The following is a 15,617-nucleotide window of genomic DNA, read 5'->3' on the forward strand; positions in this document are numbered from 1 at the left end:
AGGGGGCACCTAAGCCCTTGTGTACCGCATGTGTTATTTATGCCTGCCCAGATCACTGCAAGAGTTGAGAGCTCTCACGTCTCTGGTGTTTGTACCACTTATTTGTCTGTCGTTTTCTCTTCTCCCACAGAACAACAAAAAAGGCTTAGTAGCCTATCAGGTACGGTGCCCAGAATGTTGCCACCTCCTTTTCCTCTCCTGTTCTCCTGCTGCTGTGTTCACCTGAGAAGCGCACTGCTTTGTGACTTAGCAGAGTACCTTTAGTGAATCCGCGAGTGAAGAGCCTTTACTGAAAGGGGTAGATGAACTGCGAAGTATATCCTCTCTCTTGAAAGCACTGGAAGGAGCATGCAAATTCTTTTAAGACTGCCTTGGGTGTATTAGATTCTGAAAGGCGAAACTGTATACTGTAGTCAATAAATATGCTTGACAGCTACACAGCACCTTGCCGCTAAAAATATATATATACTGAGCTCCCCCAACACAACTATTCTGTCCAGTTCTGCTAGAAATTTGCACGTGTGTATTTGCACAACCACTGAACCTCACCTGAGCCAATTCCTGAGGGGGGCTCCCAGCCTGGATGAAAAATAGTGTGCCCCACATACATGCCTTCAGATGTGCTTTAAAACTGAACATGCTTTTAAATGATGCTAAACTGGACCCAAATGTAGAGCGGGGAAAGGAACAACTACATTTATTGACTGATTACACTTACGGGATGCTAACAGGCTGGGTTGCCAGGCTTCTCGCCCATTTCCTTCTCCTGTAAGAGAAAAGCAGCCTGGCACCTGTGTATTTATGAAATCCCCTTTTAAAGCTGTCTCAGCTTAGTGGCTTTTGCCACATCCTGTGGCAGCTCCTGCCATAAATTAATTGATCCTGCGAAGTATTTTCTTCCTACCACCACCAATAAATGTCACTTTTCCTTCCTTGTTGACATCATACACAATCTTAGAAAGCAACATTGTGTGCCCATCCCCTTTATGCATTTATTTGTTATTATATTTATTATGCCACCTCTCCTCAAAGGAGCGCACAGTTCGTGGTTCTCCCACAATCCATATTATCATCTCAACTCCCCTAGGAAGTAGGTAAGGCTGAGAGATGCTCACTGGCCCAAGGTCACCTAGTGAGGTTCATGGAGAACTGAGATACAAGCCTGGCCTCCCAAGTCCTAGTCTGACTCTCTAACCACTCTTAGTCATGTTTATTTTCTAAATGAAAAATCCTCTTTAGCTCTTATTCCACCTAGAGATGCTGGTTCAACTCCCGGCTCAAAGTGAGCCTCCTGTACCAGTTTCTTTCCCATTTGTAAAGTTTAGAGAGATCCGTTTGAAACAGTGCGCTTGTACCATTCTAATAAATTTGGTGTCACAAGCAATCCTGGCCACTTCCCTGTTCAAGTTGAACAAGTTTAAACAAGCGCAAGTCGTAGTAGAGATCCTGGGAGAAACCTACTTGTTTCTTTCCATCTTTGAGATTTTTACTCATAGTATGTGCTCAATCGGGGACAATTACATTTTTAATGTTACTATCGGTCTAGATATCTATGACCCCAGAACTCAGTTTAAATTTCCCACTTCTAAAACCTGGTGGTCTTTCTCTGGTTTGCTTCCCATAAAACAACAACTTTTTCTTAGCAAACCCATTGTGCTTCCTGGATTAGGTTAACTGCCCCTTGTAGTGAATTTAGAGGATTACCATGCTGAATTTTCAGTGATTTTGAGACCTTTCCTTCGCTTGTCAATCCTGTGCTAGATTTAAGAGCAGAGCCCTCATTCAAAACCTAGATCAACAATCAGTATTCTCATTTATTCAAAACATGTATGCCACCCTGCAACAAACTGATTCAGGAGCAATTTACACAGGTTAATTGACAATATTAAAAAAATTAAGAGTATTAGATGAAGTGGCTCTCTACAGGATTTGCTAAGGGTACTCAATGACTGAAGCTGGCTCTCTCTGCATGAGCCTTGTCCTGTACTACTTCAATATCCCATTCTGAACCATACAGCTCTGGTTGGCTTTGGGTACTACAGCTGGGTGCATGATTTTAGTATCTGGCCTTCCATCTTTCTCCAGTGCATGCTACGCAGTGATATCAGAGTTCCTGCAACTTGGCAAACTTTTGATGAGGGAAGTTGTAATGTCCTGTGTCCTTTTCATCCCTGAAATCCTTCACGGGAATTTCTTCAGAGGTGGGACTTGAAGGATTCCCCATTGTAGCACTTTGTTATGCAACCTAACGTCAAGGTACGAGGGCCAAGCCAAATTTCTCAGAAAAGAGCATTATCAGTTTCCCCTTTTGGTGTGTCTCTCGTCCCACTACCTCCAAGCTGGCTGGGGAGTTCAACCGAATGCCCCTATCAACTTCTCCACCAACATTACAAGCGGGAAAATTTTGAGTGCAGCTGCAGATCCCATACATGGGACGCGGGTGGCGCTGTGGGATAAACCACAGAGCCTAGGGCTTGCTGATCAGAAGGTCGGCGGTTCGAATCCCGATGGGGTGAACTCCCGTTGTTCGGTCCCTGCTCCTGCCAACCTAGCAGTTCGAAAGCACGTCAAAGTGCAAGTAGATAAATAGGTACTGCTCCGGCGGGAAGGTAAACGGCATTTCCGTGCGCTGTTCTAGCTTCACCAGAAGCAGCTTAGTCATGCTGGCCACATGACCCGGAAAAACTGTCTGTGGAAGCAGACAAACGCCAGCTCCCTCAGCCTGTAAAGCGAGATGAGCGCCGCAACCCCAGAGTCGTTCGCGACTGGACTTAACTGTCAGGGGTACCTTTACCTTTACCTATAAATATGGCTAGAATTAGGTAGTGCTTTTGAGAACCCGTGTTTAGCCTGGTTTGTGGATTAGTAAAGGTAAAGGTAAAGGTACCCCTGCCCGTACGGGCCAGTCTTGACAGACTCTGGGGTTGTGCGCCCATCTCACTTAAGAGGCCAGGGGCCAGCGCTTTCCGCAGACACTTCCGGGTCACGTGGCCAGCAGGACAAAGCTGCATCTGGTGAGCCAGCGCAGCACACGGAAACGCCGTTTACCTTCCCGCCAGTCAGCGGTCCCTATTTATCTACTTGCACCTGGGGGTGCTTTCGAACTGCTAGGTTGGCAGGCGCTGGGACCGAGCAACGGGAGCGCACCCCGCCGCAGGGATTCGAACCACCGACCTTTTGATCGGCAAGCCCTAGGTGCTGAGGCTTTAACCCACCGCGCCACCTGCGTCCCTGGTGGATTAGTGCCTAGAGTCAAATCCCAGACATTGATGGGCTGCTGCCCCTTGTAAAAATCCCTTGCTCATTTGGTCACATTTCAAATTATTTTGCTGTCTTGGGACAGTCAGACTCATCAGTGTTTCGCCAAGGTTTTTGGAGTGATTGATGTTCAATATTGTGCAATGATTGTATTGGAAGTCAAAGCGATGGACTTGCTTCCTTTGTTTACAGAGCCAGCGATAGATGTGCCACTAGCGGATAAAGTAGATTATATGCCTGTCCAAGAAAAGATGAGCCAAAGCAAGAAACAAGCAATGGAGGAACGGAAGAAAGCAATTAAGAGTCCGCAGTACATGACCGATTCCTCGCCGGATGACATAGGCATTCCATTAAGGGTAAGGAAATTTGGCCCATTTTCTTTCCATGTAAATTCATTTGTGCTAACCTGTATGGGGTGTCAAATCTAAAAAAAATGTACAGTGGTACCTCAGGTTAAGTACTTAATTCGTTCCGGAGGTCCGTACTTAATCTGAAACTGTTCTTAACCTGAAGCACTACTTTAGCTAATGGGGTCTCCTGCTGCTGCCGTGCCACCAGAGCACGATTTCTGTTCTCATTCTGAAGCAAAGTACTTAACCCGAGGTAATATTTCTGGGTTAACGGAGTCTGTAACCTGAAGCATATGTAACCTGAGGTACCACTGTAGTATAAACACTGAAAACTGGGAAACACTGGCCTGCGAGCGCTCCAGTTGGAGAACAGCCTTTACCAAAGGTGTCATGGGCTTTGAAGACACTCCAACTCAGGACGCAAGGGAGAAATGTGCTAAGAGGAAGGCACGCTTGGCAAATCCACACCGTGATCAACTCCCACCCGGAAACCAATATCCCCACTGTGGAAGGACGTGTGGATCCATAATTGGCCTCCACAGTCACTTATGGACTCACTGTTAAAACCGTGTTTATGGAAGACAATCTTACTCAGCTACAAGTGTTCGCCAAAGAAGACGACGACGAAGGGGTGGTTTGTTCATCTTTGGCCCCCACGCTGCACTTAGCACTCACCTGTGGCTCCTGGCAGCATGCAACAGTGGCCACAATCCGGGAATATCTTCGACTGGCCAACTAAACCAAGTGAAGGTATCTGGTGGGTCTCAAACTCTCAGTGAGTTAGGGACTTGTCTGTTCCCTGCATGCTAGGACAGACTCTGGCAGGTTGAGCAGATGAGACCAATAGTGAGTCTAATGGCCGAGAAGGAAGTTTCTGCGCATACTTTTAGACGGAAGTGAGGGACAGATGGGGCTCATCCACCTGGGAAGGTAGCCCATCAAGGAGACGGAAATGCAGTGCATTGCAGTGCGCTTTTTACACACAATTAGTATCTTTAATCAGGGTGGATTTGATTTAAATCAAATCGATTTAAATCATGATTTAAATCACTAGTCAGTAAGACTTGATTTAAATCATTTTTTTTTTTTACAGAAAGACTCATTCTTGCTGGTATAATCTTAATATTTACAACCAGATGAAGTTTTCATTTTTGGAATAATATATTTTCAGAGTAGTTTTTACAGTTATATCAAAAATTACTGATTTGGTTATACTATTAGAAATACATAGACAGATAATTGTGAAATTATTGTGAGGTTTAATAAGTTAACTGTTTATATTTGGACAACTTTTCTGCTGTACTTTATTGGAAGGAGAAAAATAATCATTTCCTTCATAACAATTTAAACAATTTATTTAACTAAAACAATGACATTATAGCATATGTATCCATGTTGGTTAACTGATGTGGTTAAAAGGTGGTTGTTGTTTTTTAAAAAAAACTTAGACTGAATTTTCGCACACATGGAAAACTTAAAACAAATCCTTATTTCCTGATGAATAGCCTTTGGACTATAATGTAACTGAAATAGAAAACTATCTTTAGAAAGATTTTTCCTCCAAAAGCATTTTATTTTAAAAATCTGATTTAAATTTTTTAAAAATCCTATTTTTTTATTTTTATTTTAAAAAAATAATAATTGATTTTTATTCACCCTGTCTTAAATATGGCAGCTTAGGAGTTGGGCCGAGAGAGAGTAACCCTGCCAGCTCAGTTCTGTTACTCACAAATGTCAGAGAATCTCAATGCACGGTCTTCCCATCCAATTTGAAACCACACCGGACCCTGCTTAGGTTTGCAAACGTGCCGGAATCTTTTTATTTCTGCGCCACTAGATTTCCCTCAGCTTTTGCAGGTTGTTGGTCAAGCTGTGACAGAGCAGCAGCAAGGGACAAACCTTTGCAATGCAGTTATTGTCGCAGAGAACGAGCAGAGTGCGTGCCGTGAGGCGAGCTTCTTTGTTTTTCGAACGGCGGAATGAACTCGCGCCAATGACTTGTTTTGTCCCTTTTTCTATCAGAACACGGACCGATCGAAGGACTGGTACAAGACGATGTTCAAGCAGATCCACAGGCTGACAAAAGGTACCGTTTGCCTGCCTGCTTTTTGTTTCCCCAAAGAAGCCCTTCTGTGGGCAGCCCTTAGTGGATGTTGAAAGTACCCAGAGCACCAGGAGAAAGGTTGAGAACGGACTTAGAGAGCCAAATTACCCATGAGGTTACATGCGTGGTAGCATTTAGCTTGCCTAATTTTTGTCCTTTAAATAGCAGTTAAAGGAGGAGCTTCAATTGGGACTGGGCACACAGGGAATGGCTCAGTCTCAAAGAAAACTCAGCCTTCCCCATAAGCTGCCATTAGGTCTAGAATGGAAGTGTTTGTGGGGGCCAAGGGAAGTTCTCCCCCAAGGCTAACAGCAGCTTGGAGGGAGGTGATTGGTCCTGACCTGACCCTATGCCCGCCTCCATGACTGTCATTTAAAAAGCAAAACAGGAGAGGTGTGTTGTGTTTACACATCTTTAGCATCATCTGTACGTTGGTCCATGGATGCTGTGTGCCTATGTGTGTCTGAAGTTTTATACACGTTTATAGTCCTGGCTCGGGACAAGGGTGGTGCTGTGGTCTAAACCACAGAGCCTCTCGGGCTTGCTGATCAGAAGGTTGGCGGTTCGAATCCCCGCGGCGGGGTGAGCTCCCGTTGCTCGGTCCCAGCTCCTGCCAACCTAGCAGTTCAAAAGCACGTCAAAGTGCAAGTAGATAAATAGGTACCGCTCCGGCGGGAAGGTAAATGGCATTTCCGTGTGCTGCTCTGGTTCGCCAGAAGCGGCTTAGTCATGCTGGCCACATGACCCGGAAGCTGTATGCCGCCTCCCTCAGCCAGTAAAGCAAGATGAGCGCCACAACCCCAGAGTCGGTCACGACTGGACCTAATGGTCAGGGGTCCCTTTACCTATAGTCCTGGCATGAAAGGGACTCAATATCTTTGCAATGTGCAGCTTCTGCCCTCTCTGCCCCCCGCCCCCTGCCCCTGTTAGCATGGATGTCTGAGGTGTGGAACATTTTGCACATGGACCTCCATGCCTTTAGGCTTTCGCATATCCAGGAGCATGTGGGATTTGAGGGCCCTGCGAAGGCTTTCTCCGTGCAAACGTCCATGCCTGGAATTGGGGGGGGCTGGCAGAGCCAGGAGAAGCCCCACACCATCAGGGCGGGGCCTGAGATAAGGTCCCACAGCCTTCTTAGCATCAACTGCCCCCTAAGGACTGGCTGGCTGATACTAACGGACAGTGTCTTGCAGTAAATAAAAGAACCACGCAGAGTCAAAAGATCCACAAGGAAAGGAACAACTTTACTGAGGCAAAATCTTTGTTACATGCAATGTGCAAGCAAAGTAACAGAGAGGGAAGCTCACTGAGCGCAGGAATTTATCTCTCCTGGCTCAGCATGACCTTGAGGTAGTCAAAACAATAAGTGAGCCTGCTAGAAGGTTTATATGGGGAGAGGTAGTCCTTCAGATATTGCGGTCCTGAGCTTCCCTCTATGAAACAAGCACTGTGTTTTGGCTTTATGGGGTTGTCCTCCTCCTTTTGTAGTCCTCTATAACATTGCCATTGGATGAGGGGTGTTTTTCCCCATTGGTACTCAGCCAGAAACTCAGCATTTCCGTCTCATGTGCTATCAGACCTTTTGTGGGGGGCAACTGGACCCCCTGTTTTCCTCTTCCCACAGTATTAGTTTCAGCTTTCTCCAACCCCGTTCCCCTTTAATTCCGCTCTCCTGCGCATGAACCCCTTTGCATTCCTCCTCCTCCTCTTGACAACGTGATATTTGGTGGGAGGCAGAGCGAGGAGAAGCGAACCGCCATCTCAGAGATACCACAAGCCACCCAGGGATGATGGGGCTTGAAAGAAGGGCGCAGAGATAGCTGGCATCAGGGTGCAGCAGAATGCTAAATGGGTGTTTTCTGCCCTTTTTTGCGGGGGGCGTCAACGTAAAATAGAATTCTTGACATGCGTGTGTGAGGAGATTCACACTGATTTGTCCATCTCTCCCTTCATTTCTTTCCTCTCTGTTCTTTCCCCCCAAAATGTGCTCTTTCTGCACAGACCCTCCTGAAGAAAACCCTTATTGCCCTACCTACAAATTCCCCGAACTTCCTGATATCCAGCCCCAAACCAAAGGTACCCACAAGCTTAGCCAGTTGTTCTGTGTTTGGTTTTTAACCATCCTCTTAAATCTTTCACACTAGAGCGTGCTACTTAGTTGAATGCCTGTCCTTTCAGCATGGCTGGCTCTTGAGTGGTGCTCAGTTTGCCTCCTTGTGTGATGTGTGCGGAGGCAAAATACTTCCTAACCTTTTCTTCTCTGTCTGGAGTGTGTGATGTAACACTGTTGTCGAACGAGGCCGCGAGAAGCTTAACGGGGATAGGAAATTGGGGGAGTGATGTTTCCTCCACTGCTGTCCAACTCCCTTGCTTTTCTCCGCTGCAGAAGAAAATCCTTATTCTCCTACCTACCAGTTTCCTGTGTCTACTCCTAGCCCTAAATCTGAAGGTAAATAGTCGTGGTTGGCCAACGTTTCCTTTTGCACAAGCGCTGCTGCTGCTTCCTCCTCCTCCTCAACTTTCCAACCAGAGTTTTCTTACCCCTGCTTAGTTTGCTTCTTCCTAATGATCTGCTGCCAGTTAACTTTTTTGCCTTAACTGTCGGACCAGCTCTCTGCTTTCTAACAGTCCCCGGACTAATGCAGCGGGACTTGGATCTGCTTGGTTTTTGTGTGCTCAATCCAAGGTACCGAGCCGCGCATCTGCAGTAGTTTACCTGGCACACTGAGCCCAATCCACCAAGTGCAAACTGCATTGGATGGAACAGGACTGATCTGAGAAGAGAGCTATTCGATTGCACATTCCCCATTCATTCCATGGGGAGCTTTGCTGAAAACGTTCCCAGTGAATTGGGCTCATGATGCCAGCTAATTGATCGCCCTGAAATAATAGCATTTAACCTAGTGTGTATTTTTTTAAAAATATGGTCTTGCGTTTTTCCCTTCCCCTGACTACTTTTTAAAGATTACCTTAGACGGGTTTTCCCAAGCTTGTGTCTCCAGCTTTTTTTGGATTATAACTCCCACCAGTGGTCCAGTGGTCAGGGACGATGGGAATTGTAGTCCAAAAAAAATAGCTGGAGAGTTTGGGAGACCCCGCCTTAGAACAAAATAGACTAACAAAATCAATTGAAATAGATGACCATTGACATGACATTTAGTTAACACACACAGACAGAATTTATACATATTCTTTTTTAAAAAAAATATTACCGTTCTTATGTCACATATGTATACATTCTCATATTACATTACAGGGCATATTATAATATAATTTCCAACATGTATACAAAGTTTATATACCAAATTTATGTACCTAAAGAAAGAACAAAGAAAAAACAAAGACATAAAGCCATTTCAAAATAATATTTGTACCAACACTACGGACTTCCTATCAATCTCTTTGTATATTCTTTTTTTAAAAATGAATGTACTCTTATTATTGTATATTTCTTTACATTTTATCTAATACATTCTTATATCAATATGTACCCTTCATCTTGTTTCTCAACTCAATTACTCTCCAACATCAATCGAATGCTAGCATAGATAGCGAACCTTTACTATGTTTTTGAACATATGAATTTATACATATTCAGTGTATAGCGGGGCATTTATACTGTGCGATTTTACACATATTTATACGTATCTTAGCGTTTTACATGTCATGTATGATATGTAAAAGTTCTACATATGTATCAATATGTGTATGTATAATCATGCATTTATGCTGTGACTCAAAATGTTTAGACTCATTGAAGCTCCTCTGATTCTGGCCTTCAGTTAGCTGCCCCCTCCCCCATGGCTTACCTGCACTTCTAATTAAACTTAGATATTTGAACCCGTGTTGCTGGCGTGGGGCTTGCTGGGGGCTGCCTTTCCATTGCCGGTGTACTCTCAGTGGCAACAAGTACAAGCTCTTAGATGCGCTGAATCTGGCATGCTGTCTGTAAAAGTGACCCATAGCTCAAGACTTTAGAAAAACCCTTTTGGAAACGCATGTGTTTTGCATGTATGAGTCTCCAGGCTCACCCTCTGACGCTGGGGGTTAAAAAAATGATCTCTGGTGGCAGAAGAACCTGTGTCAGAGATCCCGGATAACAAGATTCTGTGTCAGAGATCCCGGATAACAATGTTCTGTTCCATCTTACGTGGGCATTTGAGGCCTTCAGACAAAATGCTATGCATTGCAAGGAATGCCTATGTGATAAAGTTATTTACAACATGGACTCGGAAGCCACTTAGTAGCAAATGAATGTTTAGAATATTTCAGTCCCTTTGCGGTACCGGCAGTGTTGCGTCTGATGCTATAGAGCGACCCAGGACACCAAGGTTTGAAACTGTCTGGTGTGGAATTGTGATTCTGTCAGCTACTGTGATTACTAGATGCATCTCAGCCGTGTTGCAGGATAGAGGAGGGAGTGACGTTCCTAAGCCCTTGTTGAGCACCATGGCAAACTATTTGTGGCAACGTCTTATAATGAGATTGCTGCCGCAGGAACCTTGCTGAGTATGCCAAGCCTAGGATGACAGCCTGCGTGCTGTTTTGGAGCATTGGGTGGTGAAAAAGCAGGTTTCTTTCTAGCTCGTTTTAAAGCTTGCGGGTCTGTTTTATTGTTACAGAGAAGGAACGCTTTCTGCAGCAGGAGGCTGCCATCGCTTCAAGAAGGTTTTGCTCTTGTTTAAGGCAAGAGAGTGCGGGTGGCGCTGTGGGTTAAACCACAGAGCCTAGGACTTGCTGATCAGAAGGTCGGCGGTTCGAATCCCGCGACGGGGTGAGCTCCCGTTGTTCAGTCCCTGCTGCTGCCCACCTAGCAGTTTGAAAGCACGTCAAAGTGCAAGTAGATAAATAGGTACCGCTCCAGCGGGAAGGTAAACGGCGTTTCCATGCGCTGCTCTGGTTCGCCAGAAGCGGCTTAGTTGTGCTGGCCACATGACCCGGAAGCTGTACGCCGGCTCCCTTGGCCAATAAAGCGAGATGAGCGCCGCAACCCCAGAGTCGGTCACGACTGGACCTAATGGTCAGGGTTCCCTTTACCTTTACCTTTAAGGCAAGAGAACTGGGGACTTGGGCAATGGACCCAAGTGCTTTTCTTCTGTGCCACAGTGGCAGTGTTCAAGCTGAGAAAACTAATAGCCAACCTAAACTGTCAAGTGCAGATAACCAGATGATGGAGTGAAGCTTTCAGCTCAGTGGGAATTGGGTGGGGAGCCAACGAGAATCCTTGTAGCCCTGTAACTAAACATCAGGGTTTGACATCTCTCTCTGAGCAAGCTGATGTTCAGGTGTGTCGGCTGGCATGCAGACAGGCTGAGTCCATCTGCCTCCCTGACTCAAAAGGCTTCTTCTTTCCACTTTAAGGCAGTGGAAAGCTCCAGGTCAGCCTTCCCAAACAATTCTGTACCGTGAGAATTCTGCAACAGCTAAAATGCTGCCAAGGGTCCTCAAAATATAAAAGTGTGACCTTGCTTGAGGATTATTGGATCTTCATGCAAACATAGTGGAAACTGGTCAGTCAAATGGGAAGGCCTCAAAACCGTTGGTGGGTAATGGGCAGGGGGTAATGGACAGTCTAGGCATGAAAGGAATGCCAGCACACATTTTCCAACCCAGCGTTTATTTATTTTATTCCATTTTGCTAATCAGTGCTGCTATGGTGTTGGGAATGAGGATATTTTCGGCAGTCCCTATGAAAAATAGGATTCCTATATATCTAGATTGATGGGCATTCTTTCACAAATGCTGTTACTCTGAAGAAGAAGAAGAAGAAAGACATATGTACTTATATGTAATTTTGAACACAAGTTTGCTAGAACTGAGCATAATAAGATGCTGAGTTGATGTGGAGGGCCTTTTCCGTAGTGGCACCCACCCTGTGGAACGCCCTCCCATCAGATGTCAAGGAAATAAACAACTACCTGACTTTTAGAAGGCATCTGAAGGGAAGTTTTTAATGTTTGATGTTTTGTTGTGTTTTTAATATTCTGTTGGGAGCCGCCCAGAGTGGCTGGGGAAACCCGGCCAGGTGGGCGGCAAATAAATAAAATCATCATCATCCAGTCATTCTAGTAGTCAAGCATGAAAGGAGAAGGAGCTCTCACAACCACATGCACAATGGTAAACATGAGAACACTTGTGTATTTATGTATTTCGTAAAAATTATATACCACTGGATTACAGAACAAACCTCAAAGTGGTTTACAAAAAAGTTAAAACAATAAAATTATCACTGAAAAAGATATTCCCATAGTTTAAAACATCCAGAAAGTTTAAAACCAGAATAGAACAGACAAACAAATCAAAGCTCATGCAAACTTTCTAAACTACTGTGTGGGGTCGTTTAGGCAAAGAGGTTTTCAGCTGGTGCTGAAAGGAATACCTGCAGTATTTCAAACACCTGCCTTTTCCATGGTTAGAGAGGAACCTTGCAAACCTCTCTCTCTCTTCCCTCTTTCATTTTCTCCTGCTGCCGTTCCCCACAGGGATGAGAACACTGAAAACAATACCTGCATTTGCCCTTAGAACCCTGTAAGGACAGAAGGCGAAACACTTTTAAGTCATAGGTGCATAATGAAATACCTGTGGTGATTGTAAATCGTTTGTTTTCCAGATGAAGATTCCGATTCCTATGTGCCTCAATACTCCTTTTACAAAGACAGTAAGTACCTGGATGTTTCGACGTCTGAAGTGAACTCATGTAAATGCTAAAGATTTGAATGTTATGAAAGAGAACGTGTTGGTGGACTGTTTGTTGAATCCCATTACTGCAGGAGAATCGTGGTGCTTCTAGAACGCAAAACCTTTAACGTTTTAGAACATTGAGATCTCGTTGTTTCCCTTTCAGACGTAACCATGTTGTGTGTGTTTTTTTTAATGCTCCCTTTTCAGCAAGAGCACAGACTTCAGTACCCCGTTCCAAGAGTGAAAACGACACTATCGACATGGAGAAGGTGGTCAAGAGATCTGCCACTCTCCCCTTGCCAGCTCGTACCTCTTCTCTTAAACCGAGCACTGAAAGGTAACTTGTTTTCTCCTCACCAGGAGCGCTGTAACTTGCGCCACCTGTTTTGCCACAAGCCTCTGAGTTTTCCCTCAGTTCAAACCAAGTGTGTTTGGCGCAGTGAGAAAGCAGAGGTGCTTGCATACTTTATGCGTGCATCTGGTTCCAAACATAAGGCAGTAATTACAGTTTGGTTAATGGGCTCCAGCGCATTTTTGACAACTAGAATTATGCCTTGGCGTATCCGTGTAGGAAGTTGAAGAAACTCCCCACGCCCCTAATTTGAACTGCGCGGTGCTCCAAGCCTGATTTCTACTTTTGATTGAAGCGTTTTTGTGATTAAACTAGGATTAACCGCCCAGTGAAAATATTTCGTTTCTGTAACAACAACAAACTATATTCCGCCCCAGGAATGATTGGGAACCTCCGGACAAGAAGGTGGACACAAGAAAATACCGCGCTGAACCTAAAAGCATTTATGAATATCAGCCAGGAAGGTCCTCTGTTCTGAACAATGAAAAATTGGTAATGTTAATTTTATCTTACTAATACGCTTTCCCCTCTTCCTGCACCGCTGGCATGCTTCCATGTGGCTAGGTTTTACAGTCCTGTTTTTTAAGTTTCCGTCTAAACTTATATTTAACATCTTAAAAATCCTCCATCCTGTTCGAAAACAGCTGGTGAATAGGCCAAGGCCCCTTCACCGTTGCAAAGTTCTTTGGAGTGTGTTGAATGTGGTCGGTTCGCTTGCCAAATACTTAATAATCCGTGTTGGACACCACAATCTGTTGGGTGGTGGGCCTGATTTTTAACGCCTTGTGTTATTGGTGCATTCAGTGTGGAATCTAAGCAACAATTAGTTTTAAATAGGAGAGTTTCCACAAGGTTTTTAAGTTAAGAGAAAGCAGGCTTTGTTTCTTATCTTTTGCTTTTGGGTTCTTCCTGTGGCCAAGGTTCAGAACATAGTGACCCTCCAGATAGAGTTGCTGGGGATCAAACCTACGACCTTTCGCATGCAGCTCCAACCAATGAGTTTTGGTTTCATAAATTCATCAGTGCTCCTTCCCCATGCAGCAAGTGTCCTGGGCAAAAGCTCTGCTTGTGGGCGAAAGCTCAGCTGGGTCTGACGGAAGGTGTGTTTCAAAACATCTGGAGAGCATCATTATATTTGTAGGCTGCTGTAGAGTCAGTGCCATCTTGCAGAGATAATAATGGGCTAAATGGACCATAGAGTATCTGCAAAAGGTCCCAGATTCAGTCCCCAGGACCTCCAAGCAGGTCTTGAGACATCCTCAGCAGTGGCTGACCTTTGGGTCTCAGATTTCTCCGGCACCCTGTGTGAGGCCAAAAATCAGCAACCCACCCACCACCTTTCATTCTACATCATAGGTTTTTAAATTAAAGATTTTCTTGTGTTACAAAACAAACAAATGTAGGGGGGGTACGTGCCATCTCCGCTTTCAGTTCATAGAGCAGGCATCCCCAACCTGCGGCCCTCCAGATGTTTTGGCCTACAACTCCCATGAGCCTTAGCTAACAGAACCAGTGGTCCAGGATGATGGGAATTGTAGTCCAAAACATCTGGAGGGGCGAAGTTTGGGGATGCCTGTCATAGAGTCTTTATCACAGTTCGTTTACAGTGGTCTCCAAACTTTTTTCAAAGAGGGCCAGATTTGATGAAGTAAAGGGCGGTGAGGGCCAGCCAAAGTTATTGACCTTTTTTTAGGATTGACATTGTTGAGGTGTTTTTTTTTTTAAGGATTTTAGCCCAGGAAATAAATAAACTGCCATGGGGGCCGGATTAAACCGACCGATGGGCCGAATTAGGCCCCCAAAACGGACTTTGGACATGCCTAAATGTAGTGAGAGACACTTTTGTCAATAGACATCCTGTGGTTTGGGGGGGGGAGAGAGAGAGGGAAGGGGTGTTGTTTTTTCGTTCTGTTGCATAGTGCTAGTTTAGGGGGTTGTGTCAGCATAACACAGGACTTTTGCACCTCACAGACATGCGAGTGGTTAGGGGGTCCAGAGTTGTGTTGGTTGTGTTCAGCTGATTGCAGCATGACTTGTTTGTGTGTGGGTTGTGGTGCCACTCCCCTAAACCCACCACTCCACTAAACCCACTCCCCTAAACCCACCACTGTCCTTTGTCTGAGGCACTGGAGAGAAACTCCCGATTCTGAACTGGATGGCCCAAGGGTCTGAGTCAGTAAAAGGCAGCATCCTATTTCCCTGTGATCTGCACAAGGCAGCATTTTATGTTTGTACAGAGCTTTGCGAAGTTTCGAAGCTGTTTCTCCTTAGGCAGAAGGAAGTCTGTGTTAAAAATACGATAATTGGCTCAGTTCAAATGATCGTGGTTTAGGAGGATTGTGAACAAGCCACAGACTTTCCTCTCTCGTGTGTAGCCACCCTTTTGATTTTTTCTGTTCTTTGCTATGATGTCCAAGCGGACAAACTAGCTCTGCGCAAGCACACACGTGGAACATCTTATGCCTGCAAGGAACATCATTCAGAATGTAGAGCTAGAGCTTTTGCTGTCTTTTGTTTTTGGTAGCAACATACTCCCCTTCAGGTCTAGTGTTAATGTTTTAAATGGCTGACCCCATGTCTTCCTGCTCAGTTCTCTATTGACTACTGCAGTGGTATATACCATCACAAGGGATGGCCACTTGGGGGGGGGGTTTCAGCTAAGGGAGCTAGGCCTGTTCAATTTATTAGGCTTAGCATACCTTCTTCCCAGTGCTGTAGCGTGGGTTGCCGGTGCCCGGGACTGTGTGGAGGGATGGAGGCGAGGGAAACGTACAGAGGACGCCTGTGCATTCAGCTGCCTAATGGCATCCACCTCACCCAGGAAATTGCAGCTGCAGAAATAAGAAAAGAAGAGTCATTTTGTTATCTGCAG

General features: G+C 45.1%; 1 protein-coding gene across 50 annotated transcripts in view; it reads left to right on the forward strand.

Moving 5' to 3' along the window:
• SORBS1 (sorbin and SH3 domain containing 1) overlaps positions 1 to 15,617 on the forward strand; it is a 121,397-nt gene that overhangs the window by 48,303 nt on the left and 57,477 nt on the right. For 35 of the 50 annotated variants that reach the window (XM_083738126.1, XM_083738136.1, XM_083738159.1 and 32 more), the window contains 8 exons: positions 131 to 160; positions 3,451 to 3,614; positions 5,631 to 5,694; positions 7,714 to 7,788; positions 8,099 to 8,161; positions 12,323 to 12,370; positions 12,601 to 12,730; positions 13,123 to 13,237. In XM_083738126.1, coding sequence (XP_083594252.1) covers positions 131 to 160; positions 3,451 to 3,614; positions 5,631 to 5,694; positions 7,714 to 7,788; positions 8,099 to 8,161; positions 12,323 to 12,370; positions 12,601 to 12,730; positions 13,123 to 13,237 — 689 coding nt within the window. The remainder of the gene's footprint in view (positions 1 to 130; positions 161 to 3,450; positions 3,615 to 5,630; positions 5,695 to 7,713; positions 7,789 to 8,098; positions 8,162 to 12,322; positions 12,371 to 12,600; positions 12,731 to 13,122; positions 13,238 to 15,617) is intronic. The other 15 variants (XM_083738135.1, XM_083738123.1, XM_083738146.1 and 12 more) reach the window with 3 other exon arrangements.

This window comes from Podarcis gaigeae (genome assembly GCF_964106915.1).
Source record: "Podarcis gaigeae genome assembly, chromosome: 5".
Taxonomy (NCBI): domain Eukaryota; kingdom Metazoa; phylum Chordata; class Lepidosauria; order Squamata; family Lacertidae; genus Podarcis; species Podarcis gaigeae.